We start from the raw sequence: 13492 nt of genomic DNA, 5'->3' as shown, positions 1-13492 counted from the left end.
ACCCTGATAGACAGGACATTCCTGAAATTTCAGTGAGGCTATGCCTCAGACACTAGGGATGTGGCCCAGTTAGCTGGAGGGGTCATCACAGTGCCAGGGGAATCAGCGGCAGCTGCTTGTCTTGGCACATTTGAGAGTTCTCCCTAGAAGCTGTGCTGTGCTCCCTGGGCCCACCCAAGCCTGGTGTGCAGCTGCTGGCTGGGATTATGAAGAGGATGACTGTCCTTTATGGAGGTATTCACATTGGCCAGATGGAGGGTGTCTCAGCCTCACTTTGATAAGAGAAACCCCATTTGGACAAGCTTGTTTGCTGTTGCTCATTTGACCCCAGAGCTCAATGGGTTACATTTTCCCCATTTCCAGATTGGACATATCACCAGTCACTGGCCAAGCTCAAGTTGCTATTCCAGACTCCTGGCTTTGCCTGCTGGGACATTTCTCTGTCACCCCTAGTGACCAATTCCTTTTTGGTTCTAGGTGGAGGAGATGTCAAGATTGAGAGTCAAAAATTGAACTTCAAGGAGAAGGCCCAGGCGAAGGTGGGATCCCTCGATAATGTGGGCCACCTACCTGCAGGAGGTGCCGTGAAGGTAGCAAGTGGGTCACCTGGGAGACACAGCTGGGGAGGGTGGAGAGTATGCAGCTAGGGTCAGGGTCCCAGCAGGTAGGCACCTGTCACCGCCCCTCAGTCTCTTCAGGAGTCATATATTCACCACACCATTGCTATTTTTTCATTGTCCATCATCAGACCTGAGTGAGGCAGGAGAGGTGTAGAGGCCCCAGCCCAGCCATCTCTCACCTGTCAGCTAGAGGCAGAACCTTGCTCCTGAGAGCCATGGCCTGCCTTCCTTATTTGAGCCCATATCAGCCATTTTTGGAGGGACTGTGGACTGGGGCACACATCACCATAAGGTGAGCTCTTAACTGTTGCGTGGAGGAGGGGAATGTGAGTTCCTGTCCCTTGTCAGGCTCCATTTCTGGCCTGAGAGCAGAACAGCACATTTTCACCTGCCAGTGACAGCAGGCGGCCTCTAGAGGGCCTGCATGTGGCCTGCACCACCAAGAGAGCTCTTAAGGCAGAGCTTCCTACTCTGTGACAGGCTGGGCCTCTCCTCCTTTCCCTCCCTCTCCTCTTTTCCTCCCTTCCTCCTTCCACAGTACTGTGAGACTTTGTGTGCCAAGAGACTGTCTGTCCTCTGTTTATGTCATCGACAAGTAGGGGGTACCTCTGGGGCAGCATCTTGCAGGCTTCTAAGCATGAGGGTCGCAAGGGAGAGGGTGTGAGAGCAGCTGCTCAGGGCCTCTGCAGCTGCCTCTGCCCGCCCAGTGCCAGGCACTCCCATTCCTTACTCCCATCCTATCTCTGTGCTTTGGTGCTTTGATTCAAACCCCAGTCAGCTTTTGTAAGCACTTGGTGGGGGAGCTCCTAGCTGTCACAGGCTCTCAGTTCATGTCCCCCAACACCTTGTGAGGGTGCTATTAGTCTGTTCTGAATCAAGTCTGTCTCTGTAGGGAATTAACTCAACTTTAATCTTTTGTCCCAGGCCACACAGCAAGTGAGTGCAGACCAGGATTCACACCCAGGCTTTTCTTTTTCTTTTCTTTTCTTTCTTTCTTTTTTGAGACAGAGTGTCACTATGTCACCCTCGATAGAATTCCATGGTGTCACAGCTCACAGCAACCTCAAACTCCTCGGTTTAAGTGATTCTCTTCCCTCAGCCTCCCAAGTAGCTGGGACTACAGGCGCCCGCCACAATACCCGGCTATTTTTGTTGTTGTCATTGCAGTTGTCGTTGTTTAGCAGCCCCAGGACAGGTTTGAACCTGCCAGCCTCAGTGTATGTGGCCAGTGCCCTAACTACTGAGCTATGGGTGCCGAGCCATTCTGGCTTTTCTGTACTCTTTCCTTTATTCACAGTATTTCCCATTATTATTTTTTTTTTCCGGTATTATTATTATTATTATTATTATTTTTTTTTGTAGAGACAGAGTCTCACTTTATGGCCCTTGGTAGAGTGCCGTGGCCTCACAGAGCTCACAGCAACCTCCAACTCCTGGGCTTACGCGATTCTCTTGCCTCAGCCTCCCGAGTAGCTGGGACTACAGGCGCCCGCCACAACGCCCGGCTATTTTTTGGTTGCAGTTTGGCCGGGGCTGGGTCTGAACCCGCCACCCTTGGTATATGGGGCCGGCGCCCTACCGACTGAGCCACAGGCGCCGCCAATTTCCGGTATTATTTTTTATTTTTATTTTTTTTGTAGAGACAGAGTCTCACCGTACCACCCTCGGGTAGAGTGCTGTGGCGTCACACGGCTCACAGCAACCTCTAACACTTGGGGCTTAGCGATTCTCTTGCCTCAGCCTCCTGAGCAGCTGGGACTACAGGCGCCCGCCACAATGCCCGGCTATTTTTTTGTTGTTGTTGTTGCAGTTTGGCTGGGGCTGGGTTTGAACCCGCCACCCTTGGCATATGGGGCCGGCGCCCTACTCACTGAGCCACAGGTGCCGCCCATATTTCCGGTATTATTTTTCTAATACAGAGGTCTGTTTCTTTCACTGTTCTAATTAAAAGTCACAGTAGATTCTCTTTTGTCACTTTTTAGGCATTCAGAATATAAGCTTTCCAGCTCACCAATGGCCTCTGACTGTTACACTCTCTCTGCTGCTATATTCACACTGAGTGTTCAGTGTCCACAAAATGTCCTCCTCCTATGAACCCTCCAGGCCCTTGAAGTCCCCTGGGTCATACCTCCTAGATAGATAGCTTCCTTCCTCCCCCGGGTCCCTGGACCCCAGAACAGTGCCTAGGACAGAAGAAGCCTCAGTACCTGTGGAAAATGACCAGCCATGAGTTACTGACCATTTTCTGAGCGCATGCTATGCGGGGAGGGAGAGCTGGCAGGCCTTGCCCCCGGGACCGGCCTAACTAGCCTGTGGCACCACTGCTTCCCAGGCAGGTCCAGACCCACTTTTTGAAGGTTGCTCTGCAGGCTTGTTGCTGCCTCTGTGTTGTCACAGCTACTTTTTATTTGGCCCCAGCACCTTTTCCCTCAGAGACACTTCACAAAACCTTGTGTCCCGTGCAGTGGGGCTCTAAGAATGTCACTAGTCCACTGCTCCCAACCCTCAAGTTGGTCTCCCAGGCAGAGGTATGAGCAGAGCCAGGTGCTGCCCGGTCTAGATTCTCCAAGTGACTGCACATGAGCCAATGGGTCCTGGGATGGGGGGGGCTGTGTGTAAAAGCTACCACCATCACCCCATTCCATTCCCTCCCCCAACTGACCCTGCACTGTCTTTCCCTGCTGTTTCATTGTAGACTGAGGGCGGTGGCAGCGAGGCCCCTCCGTGTCCGGGCCCCCCTGCTGGGGAGGAGCCGGCCATCTCTGAGGCAGCGCCTGAAGCTGGCGCCCCCACTTCAGCCAGTGGCCTCACTGGCCCCACCACCCTCTCAGGGGGTGGTGACCAAAGGGAGGCCCAGACCTTGGACACCCAGATCCAGGAGACAAGTAAGTGGCTGGGCTCAGCCTGAGGACCAGCCAGGGGCCCTGCCACTGGCCGCAAATTGAAACTCCTTTGTTTTTTGACTAGTGTGGCCTAAATTTTAACAAAGTAACCTTTTATTTTCCAGGCATCTAATGATGACATTCTGGTCTCGTCTTCCATCTCCCCTGTGTTCCCCCTCTTGTCTTTCCCTCTCCCTCCCTCTTTCCTCCTTTGTCACTGCAGATTGAGACCTACAGGCTGACGTTCAGAGCAAACGCCAGGGCCCGCACCGATCATGGGGCCGACATTGTCTCCCGCCCCCCCCACTTCCTTGGTGGGCCTAGCTCAGGCTCTCGGGCCCTGGGCTCCCTCTCCCGGGCTGTCCACTAGACCTGTGAGCACTGGGGCTCTGGGCAGCCCACTGGGTCCTTCTTCCCTCCTGCCTCGCTTGCCCAGGGCAGCTGCAGTCTGGCCCCCACACCTCCTTTCACTCCCTGCCCAGGCCCACCTCCCTGCTTGGCTCTTGTCCCTTCACTGCGCCACTGCTGGAGGAAGGAGTGGGGGTAAGAATGCTATGGTGGGATCTAGGAGGGGGGAACAGGATTTCAACCTCCTTGGTTTGGTTTTTTTTTTTTTTTTTTGACCAAACCTTAAATAAACTGACATGCCTTCCCTCCTCCCTGGATCTACCTGGAGGGAAGAGTGGAGGCAGATTCCAAGTGATGACTGGATGCTGACCACTTCCCCTAGAGCCTGCTCAGCCACGGCCCCTCCCTTTGACCCCACAATAGCACCCACCACTCAGGTGGTTTCTGGTCCCTCTTGCTGCCCTGCCCCAAGTTAGTCAGGGGTCAGTGCTGCCTGGCCCTGCTGCTTACCATACCTGCCTAGCTGCTGTTACACTTTTTTCTTGTTTTATCCTTTTATTTTCTAATAACCTATAAACTGGTGGAATAGTTTTGCAGGTTGATGCCATGTGTAAATGAAAGTCCTCAGTAGGTGTTAAAGGAAACAGAGGGGAGATCCTTAAGCCTGCACCCAGGAGGATGTCAGGCTGGGCACCTTAAGAGCCCTGGAGATGGTTTCAGTAGGGAAGTGAAGTATGGTGGCTGTGGCTGGTGAGCAGGTCAGGCACACTAGGGGCTGGTCAGTGTGGACTGGTGGTTTGGCATTTTGTGTGTATGCTGCTTTTCTAACCAAGAGGCTGGTTTGGACATCTCTGTCACATTCCCTGGGATCTGTGGTCTGACCTAGTATATAAGGTCAGGGCTAGAGAAACAGGAAAGGGCCATCAAGTCCACAGTCCTTCTGACCTATACCTGTGGCCTAGGACACTCAAGCCCTCTGATGTCCAGAACTCATGTGGATAGTGGTGAATCAGGTCTGAAAATTAAAAAATAAAAGGCATGTAACTGAGGCCACCCTACTTCCCATACAGACTTAGAGAGGGAGGAGAGGTGAGGCCAGCTTGCAGGGTGTGTCCCAGCTAGGCCCAGTCTTGGGATGTCTGCAATAATGAGAAATCCCGGGAATTGTATTGACACAAAGATTCTTATTGCACTTGTATTTTTTTGTATTAAAGTTTGCATGGTTTCTAATAAAGGATTAAAACATAAGTTTGTAGTGAAATGGCCTGAGAGTTTCCAAGGACTTCTCTGGAGGGGCATTCGCTGCAGTGCAGATTTGCCTCTCAGGAGGGTGCCTCAGACTTAGGCCCTGGAGCCCTCTTCCCACCTTTTACCCCTCACTGCTCCTGGCAAAGGTCTCTACCTAGGTTCAGGTGATCCCCGTGTATAGCGAAGGCATCTATGTGCCTGATGGATCCTCCTCCTTTCTGAGGTAACAGTTTCCTGGGGAGGTTTGACATCTTCAACTCCTCCAGCACATACCAAGAAATTGCATGGGGTTTGTGGAAAAGTGCTGCCTAAGCCAGGGGGACCAGCTTTCCTCCTCAGACAGAATGCTTCAACCATGCAAGGGACATTAAAGAGCACCAACCAGTGTCTGTCAGCAGGAGGAAGTGGTGAGATGAAACTAGGGAGAAGGAAGCAATGGGGGTTGTTGGGTGGCAAGGAAACAAAGCAAGAGTAATAGTACAGGGCCTAAAGGTACCTGCCCCCTCTACTGTGTTGATCCTAGGATCGTGAAAATGCTGAGATTCACAACAGGCTCCGAGTCCTTCCACTCCTTTGGCCAAGAGGGGTGGGGGGCAGGTAACCCAAGTGGGAAGCTCTGTAGGTAGAATAGCAGACATGGTCAGTGTTCTTAGAGGTTGTCTTATCACAGCTCCCTTGAAGGGCCCCACAGGCCAGAGAACCTGAGAAGTCTGGCCTGACAGGTGGGGACCAGAGGCCCCTATGTGATGTACCACTCTGCAGCCATTTAAGTGTGGGACATTTCTATACTTCCCCATTTGCTTATGGTTCAGCCACTACCCATGTCAGTCTGTGAATTCTGTTGTAACAATTTTAAGAGTAAATAAAGCTGCCTGATGTCCCACCATGCAGCCTCTATATGCCTCAATTTGTCTCCAACTATAACATCTTGGCCCTGCACCCCAGGGCCCAAGAACTGCTGTCCAGTGTGCACTGTCTTAATGACCTGAACACTCAACCCTCTGAACTGTGAATCTGTGGATACAGCCATGGGAAAATGCTACTGTGCTTGCGGCAACACAAACAGGGTAAAGGTCTAAGTGGGCCTGGTCCACCTGTGAAGCTCTCCTCTTATCTACCCGGGAAGGGGCTGCTCAGCAGTTGCTGTGCCAACCCCCATGGACAGCAACAGTTCCAACTGATAGGTTCCCAGTGGGGTGGGCACCTATGGGAGCAGCTGTGCCAAGAAACTGGGCTGGTACTGGTAGTTCTAACCACCACTCAGGAGGAGGGACTCTTAACTCCTTTCCAAATTTAAGACATGGGGGTCAAAGGGAGCCCTGTACCGAGTAGTGAGTTCCTCAGTCTCTCCCATTCACACCATCTTTTTTCTTCCTCTTGGTTTGAGCAACTGTGGCCCAGAGTGCTAAGGCCCTGAGTGGATAGCAATCTCACAAGGGATAAATAGAACTTTATTTTAAATAAACATTTGCACTCTGTACACAGCCCCAACAGAATCAGGGCTCAGTCATCAGCTGTCTTGCGCACGTCAAAGCTGCCACAGGGTCCTCTCAGCAGCTCTGCCAGCAGTGCAAGCAGCTGCCCGTGCTCCTGCTGCACGCTGGGGGGGAGTGCAGCCAGCTCACTGCGAAGGCTCCGCTCCACCATGCGGCTCAGGGCCCGACGCAGCTCCCTCAGCAGCCGTACTGTGCGTGAGTCGCCCTCCAGCCGCAGCAGGTCACTGTCACTAAGGGAAATGGTAGCCCGGCGTCCATCATCTGGGGAACAGAAAAGATGGTGAGGAGCCCAAGTGAGGCCACCCTGAGGAGCAGTACCCAGAGCAGTGGGGTGAGAGGCTTGCAGGTGCCTACCACGGATGTGCACATCCCCATCAGTCAGGAGCAGCACAGCCAGTGGGTGCACCTGGGAGGAATCCCGGACGAAGACACTGCCATTGGATTTGACCGCCATGAAATATGTCAGCCATCGGCTCCGTAACCGTGTGGCCTCCCTAGGGAATACAGAGCTGAGTGAGGCTACCCTTCCAGCCCTTCTCAGCTGCCCCATCCAGTCTTGCCTGCCCTCCCACCTGTTAATGGTTGACTTGTGCAGCAGGATGTTGCCTGATTTGGTCCTGTATGTGACACTGTTGGGCTTGAACTTCCCCTGCCGGGTGACCTTGCCCTGCCTCACCTATACGAATGGAGGAAAGGAACAGTGAAGATGAGCAAGGAGCGGAGGATAAGGAAGAATGCTAAGACTTGGTCAATTCCCACTCTATCCTGGAGGCAGCACCTGGATGAGGTTGGGGTAGAGACCGGCCATCAGCACGCCCTTCACCAGCTCCTCCTCTTCACTGTACTCATTGCACTGGGCAGAGGCCAGAGTGCAGTCCGAGGGCTTCCCCACCAGGAAAGCCTCATAAATGTTCTCAGAGAACTGCTTTATGAGTCCTGGGGATGAAAAGTACACAGTAAACCTGGGGTCCCCTGGCCACAAGGCTAGCAGGGGTGACAGGGAGGAGCCAGTATGGTAGGAGGGGTGAGAGGGGCTCAAGAGGAGCCCTGGAGTGGGCCCTGGCTGACCATGGATGAAGCGCAGGCTGGGTGCATACAGCAGGTTTTCTTCTAGGTAGTTCTCCCGGGAACTGCGGTCCTGCCAACGCAGCACCTCCTCCCAGCCAGCTACAGCCCGCACAAAGGCCAGGTGGTCACTGCCGCTGTCATGGCTTAACAGTGCCTTCACCTAGGAAGAGGGCACCCCGGTCATAGGGGAGGGCACAAAGGAGGCCCTTTAGGACAGCAGAAGGTGGAGGGTCAGAAGGGACAGCCAAAGGGCTATGAGAAGGGACTGGGTCTGACCTTGTCCACCTCTGCCCGGTTCTGTAAGCTGCTGCTGAAGGGGTCCCGGGTAAGGCAGGAAACGACCACCAGCAGCGGGTGCAGGCAACGGAAGATGGCAGCCAACACTATGGCCTTGGCCAGCCGAGGGTCAGTAGAGATGTGGGCCAGGCGCTGCCCCAGGGTGGTCAGATACTCTCGCTGGTCCAGCACCCCTGCAACAGCTCAGCTGTCAGCCCAACCTTGACAGCCACTCCCTAGCCCAGCCCAGCCAGCCCAGGCCCCACTCACCAATTTCCTGAAGCAAAATCACAGCCTCGTCCACGGCCTTGATGTTTGGACTGTCTACAGCCTTGGAAAGGAACTCTACCGCCTACAAGAACAAGCCAGAGCCCACAGTGACCCTGCTTCCCCCAAGGCCCGCCCTCTCCCAGCTCCACCTGAGGCTCCGCCCCTGCCCAGCTCCGCCCCCGAGGCCCGCCCTTGCCCAGCTCCGCCTCGCCCCACCGCACCGTCTTCTCAGGCATGTGGATCTTGGCTTGCAGCACCAGGTTCTCAAGAGGTGTACGCAGGATCTCTGGCACTTGGAACGGGGCCATTTTCTCCAACCGGCTCCGCGGAAACAAATGATAGGCAAAACCTGACTGGCAGCGGCCCGCCCGGCCACGGCGCTGGATCACATTTGCTCTTGACACCCACACGGTCTCCAGGCAGGACACCTGAAGAAGGGGCATGTGAGCAGCAGCACCGATGTCACAGGCCTTCCTCCTTACTTCCCCATTATCTCAAATAACCCTTTGCCAGCTCCCCTCAGCTAAACAGACCCTGAGACCCCACAAATGTGGCCTTCTCGGGACACACAAAGCAGGTCTGCAGGTCTAAGATCTGGGCTGGGGCCACCTCAAATTTGGGAGTTTTCCCCCCAAAGGGGCTGGCTGGGCCCAGGAGATAGGTGCCACCTTGGTCTTCAGGTCGTAGCGCTCCTCCTTGTGCAGACCACTGTCCACTACGTGGACAATGTCATTGACCGTGATGGAGGTCTCAGCAATGTTGGTGGCCAACACAATCTTGCGCACCCCAATTGGAGGCTGCTGGAATATGGCCTTCTGGTCCATCATGGGGATATTGGAGTGCACTGGTAGGCAAGACACACACAAGTTATAGGCACTGCTTCCACCAAAACCATCCCCTGGGATGAGGGAAGGGCAAGGATTTTGATCACATTTTTTATGTAAAACTGAGCCCCAGAGGCTGGATGTGGTGGATCACATCTGTAATCCTAGCACTATGGGAGGCCAAGGCAGGTGCATCACCTGAGCTCAGGAGTTCCAGACCAGCCTGAGTAAAGCAGACCCTGTCTCTACTAAAAATAGAAAAACTAGCCAGGCGTCGTGGCAGGCACCTGTAGTCTCAGCTACTTGGGAAGCTGAGGCAAGAGGATCTCTCGAGCCTAAGAGTTTGAGGTTGCTGGGAGCTGTGACACCAGAGCATTCTACCCAGGTTGATAGAGTGAGACTCTGTCCAAAAAAAATAAAGGCTGGGTGCAGTAACTCACATCTGTAATCCTAGCACTCTGGGAGGCTGAGGCAGGTGAATTGCTTGAGCTCAGGAGTTCAAGACCAGCATAAGAGTAAGACTCCATCTCTAAAAATAGCCAAGTATTATAGAGGGTATCTGTAGTCCCAGCTACAAGGGAGGCTGAGACAGAAGGACTGCTGGAACCCAAGAATTTGAGGTTACCGTGAGCTATGACACCGCCAGAGCACTCTACTGAGGGCAACATAAGACTGTGTCTCAAAAACAAAACAAGGGCGGCACCCGTGGCTCAAAGGGGTAGGGCGCCAGCCCCATATGCCGGAGGTGGTGGGTTCAAAACCATCCCCAGCCAAAAACTGCAAAAAAAAAAAAAACAGTGAGGCTCAAGGGTTATGCTCAAGGCCCTGCAGCGGTTCAACCCAGCCCTGCGGCTGGTGCTCATGAGTGCCACAGGTGATAATGAGCGCTTCTCCTGCTACTTTGGTGGCTGTCCTGTCATCAAGGTGCCTGGCTTCATGTATCCTGTTAAGGAGCACTACCTGGAGGACATCCGGGCCAAGCTCAGCAAGCACCAGTACCCACACCGTAACATGCCCAGTGAAAAGTAGTGCACCTTGCTCGAAGACCTAGGCCCCTTGAGTCCCAGTTACACAGAGGGCAAGACTGATTTCTGGGGAAGCATCGTTCCTCACATCGGGCTCTCACCTGGCAGGATGAGGTACTTGCTCTCTTGCATGCCCAGGGCCTCCTGGAGGCGTTGCTGTACTCCTTTGATCTCCTGCCAGCCCGGCAGGAAGCACAGGATCCCACCTGTAAAGGGGCCCTGTGGGCATGAGCAGATTCTCCTGCACGTGGGGGGTCAGGGCAGGCACAGGGCAGAGGGGGAAGCACCAACCTGGTTCTCCATGGGCATCGATGTGCAGAACCAGATCCGTCACAAGGTCCAAATCAAGTGCACATTCATCCTCAGACTGGGGTAGGGGGAGAGAGGCCACAGTCACAGCACAGGGTAAGAGGTTGTGCAAAGACACAGCCACCATGACTTAGTGAGACGGAGCCACTTGACATGTCAACTCCAATCCTCACACACTTGCCACGCAGGCATGATTATTTCCCCTTTCTATCAAGGAAATTGAGGCCAGCAAGCCATGGGGACAGGGAGGAGGGGAATCCAGAGGAAAGGCCAGAGCCCTGGGTGGAGTGGGGTGGAAATATCCCTCACCTCATGGTGCCGGTGCCGGTGTGGGTACTGGTGCTTGCCGAGCTTGGCCAGGATGTCCTCCAGGTAGTGCTCCTTGACGGGATACATGAACCCAGGCACCTTGATGACAGGACAGCCACCAAAGTAGCGGGAAAAGCGCTCATTATCACCTGTGGCACTCATGAGCACCAGCCGCAGGGCCGGGTTGAGCCGCTGCAGGCCCTTGAGCAGAATCAGCAGGAAGTCCGTGTTCACATCCCGCTCGTGCACCTCGTCCACAATGACGTGGCTCACGCCCTCTAGGCTGGGGTTGCTCTGTAGCTTCCGCAGCAGGATGCCCACAGTGCAGAAGAGCAGGGCCCCACCACGGGCAGGGGGCTTGCTTTCCAACCGCACCTGGAAGCCCACGTTCCGGCGCAAGGAAGGGCCCAGTTCATGGCTGACCCGCTGTGCCACAGACACAGCTGAGATGCGGCGAGGTTGTGTGATGATCACATTGCAGCGGGCACCACGGCCCTCGGTCACATAGCGCTCCAGGAGCAGCTGGGGAATACGTGTGGTCTTCCCGCAGCCTGTGTCCCCAGAGATGACCACCACAGGGTGCTGCTCAATGGCACTGAGGATGGTGTCCCGATGTGGGTCCACGGGTAGTTGAGGAACCTCTTGCCAGACTGGCCCTCGCCGCCGCCACAGCTCTAATAGGCTCTGGCTCAGACGCAGCTCCTCTGCTTCTAACAGGGGCATGTAGGGCTTCCCCGTGATAGGGTCACTCAGAGGCCCTGAGTCCTTGCCCAAGGGCAAGATGTCATCATTTTGCAGCCGGAGCTCTGGGGAGGTCCATGAACTATCCATGGGGTACTAGGCGGCAGGGAGGCAAGAAAATAGTGAGAGAAATACCATTTTCCTCATTTACACATAACCAGCCCCTCCACAGGATTCACCTGGGTCAGATGTTGTAGCCCAACCGCTGGACAGAGGACTCAGTCCATGACTGCCCTGGGACCCTTGTGTGTAAGACTGGGCTGCTCAGGGGAGAGGGGTCCCAGGCTTCATCCTCAATAGGGAAATAGGGAGTTACTACTGTTGCAGGTGGAGGCCTTCAGTCTGAAGATGGAGACAGACAGACTATGGGGTGAAGGGGACTGGTGACAAGGAAAGATGTGGGCGGGGCCCTCTTACATGATTTAAGAAGGTCTCTATCTTGCGGAGGATGGGCTCAGGCACCTGGATGGTACACGGTCGGCGCTGGGTCTCACCCAGCTCACGTAAGGAGGCCAGGTTATACATGGCATGGGTAAGTGGCTCATTGTTCCTGTCCACCAGGCCCAGGCTCTGCAGAGGGGACACGTATGGGCTCAGTCTATGCTCTGGTCTCCCTAGGAACTGGCCTAGACAGGCTCAGGAGCTCCAAGAGAGAACTTGTGCACAGCAGTCTCTTTTTCTAAGAGATTTTGGGTTTTGGCTAACATGGTGAAGGAAGGAAAAATTAAGAACCAGAAAAACGTACATCTCCACAAATAATTTTCTTAAATGAGCTATTTAAAATTAATTCAAGAAAAAAATCTAAACCTTATTATGTTAGAACAGAATAGCCTTACCCCTGCCTGGGATGGTGCCCCTTTTGAGAAAGCTCACCTTGGGCAGCTAGAGCCTCCACATTACCAGTGGCCCATCTCACCTGCCTGAATCCCCAGTGTGCCTCCGTGCAAATCAAGCCAGGCCAGCTCAGGCCCTCCATGATACTAGCACGTATTCCTGCTGCCTCTGCTGGCTCACCAAAGCCTCCCAGCTGGATCCTTCAGGTAGGCTGCCATCCTACCCACCTCCTGGACTCTGCATGTCCCATCTATGACTTCATCATATATAGATATACATGGAATTTCGTATAAATATCTATTAATATGACTTGATACAACAAGCCAGAAGAAGGAAAACACTGTCTTCCCTACATGCTTAAAGCCATCTCACCAGAGAGAAAACAAGGTACTCCACGCCTCGGGCAAATGGGGAAAACCAATTATTTTCTCCTACAGTTTTGGAGGCACAATGCCAACCCCCACTACTGCAGCACCAGGTAACTCCAGAGCCTCTTTAAGCAAATTGCCAGCTGGAAAAGCCAGTAGTGACTTGACTTTGATGTTGACTGCTCCCTCACTCTTCACCCCAGATACAAGTCTATCACTCATTTTAGCCATAAAGCCCAAGCTGCAAGGATTTTTCTGGATACCACGCCTGCCTCTCAATACGGGCACTACTCTTTATGACTTTCAGAATGATGAGCAAGTCTTTGCCCAGACTGGCCAACAGTGGTGCAAAGGCTGAACTAAGAGTCAATGTACCTCCACCGGGGATCTGGGATGTCATGGAAACAGTAGCCACAAAGCCTACAAACAAGGCATAGACACCAGGTAATTTTATGCACAGGCTAAAGGCCTGATGTGGTGGGTTTCATTTCCTAGAAAAGCGGACCAACTTGCCGTGAGTAAAGGGAAGCTCCACGATATCCTCATGTATCTCATACAAGGGACCCTCTGGACTCACCTTCAGTTTCTTGCAGGCTAAGGCTGCTGCTTTATTCTCAGCTTCTGCTTTACGGCGCCCTTTGGCCACAAAGGTCATGGGACAGGGCCAGAGCAAGGTGAGTGTAGACAACTTGGTCTTGGTACCCACAGTATGGAATTGCATAAGGTTCTACATGGAAGGCAAGAGAGATGCTTACAAAAAGGCAGGGAATGAAAAGAGACTTGGGGCATTTTCAGAATGCCAAGGACTCCAGAGATGGAATCAAGCACCATCTTAGTAGGTGCCAAACCCGAGCCACTCTAACAGTGCTGCTCT

The 13492-nt window shown here is 53.7% G+C and overlaps 2 protein-coding genes across 35 annotated transcripts in view; one reads left to right on the top strand and one right to left on the bottom strand.

Moving 5' to 3' along the window:
- Positions 1-5984, top strand: part of MAP4 (microtubule associated protein 4) — a 206821-nt gene extending 200837 nt beyond the window's left edge. For 23 of the 29 annotated variants that reach the window (XM_053600474.1, XM_053600480.1, XM_053600472.1 and 20 more), the window contains 3 exons: positions 478-590; positions 3316-3505; positions 3628-5984. In XM_053600474.1, the coding sequence (XP_053456449.1) occupies positions 478-590; positions 3316-3505; positions 3628-3635 (311 nt within the window). In that variant the 3' untranslated portion in view covers positions 3636-5984. The remainder of the gene's footprint in view (positions 1-477; positions 591-3315; positions 3506-3627) is intronic. The other 6 variants (XM_053600481.1, XM_053600477.1, XM_053600471.1 and 3 more) reach the window with 2 other exon arrangements.
- Positions 5985-6528: 544 nt separating this feature from the next.
- DHX30 (DExH-box helicase 30) overlaps positions 6529-13492 on the bottom strand; it is a 55073-nt gene continuing 48109 nt past the window's right edge. For all 6 annotated transcript variants that reach the window (XM_053600504.1, XM_053600505.1, XM_053600506.1 and 3 more), the window contains 14 exons: positions 13196-13345; positions 11834-11986; positions 10676-11512; positions 10349-10424; positions 10159-10263; positions 8877-9052; positions 8430-8636; positions 8209-8290; positions 7939-8132; positions 7663-7822; positions 7373-7530; positions 7167-7270; positions 6949-7088; positions 6529-6855 (listed from right to left, as the gene is read on the bottom strand). In XM_053600504.1, coding sequence (XP_053456479.1) covers positions 6602-6855; positions 6949-7088; positions 7167-7270; positions 7373-7530; positions 7663-7822; positions 7939-8132; positions 8209-8290; positions 8430-8636; positions 8877-9052; positions 10159-10263; positions 10349-10424; positions 10676-11512; positions 11834-11986; positions 13196-13345 — 2796 coding nt within the window. In that variant the 3' untranslated portion in view covers positions 6529-6601. The remainder of the gene's footprint in view (positions 6856-6948; positions 7089-7166; positions 7271-7372; positions 7531-7662; positions 7823-7938; positions 8133-8208; positions 8291-8429; positions 8637-8876; positions 9053-10158; positions 10264-10348; positions 10425-10675; positions 11513-11833; positions 11987-13195; positions 13346-13492) is intronic.

This window comes from Nycticebus coucang, chromosome 8 (genome assembly GCF_027406575.1).
Source record: "Nycticebus coucang isolate mNycCou1 chromosome 8, mNycCou1.pri, whole genome shotgun sequence".
Lineage (NCBI taxonomy): Eukaryota > Metazoa > Chordata > Mammalia > Primates > Lorisidae > Nycticebus > Nycticebus coucang.
The sequence above is the reverse complement of the archived record's forward strand: the minus strand, read 5'-3'. Positions and strand labels throughout refer to the sequence as shown.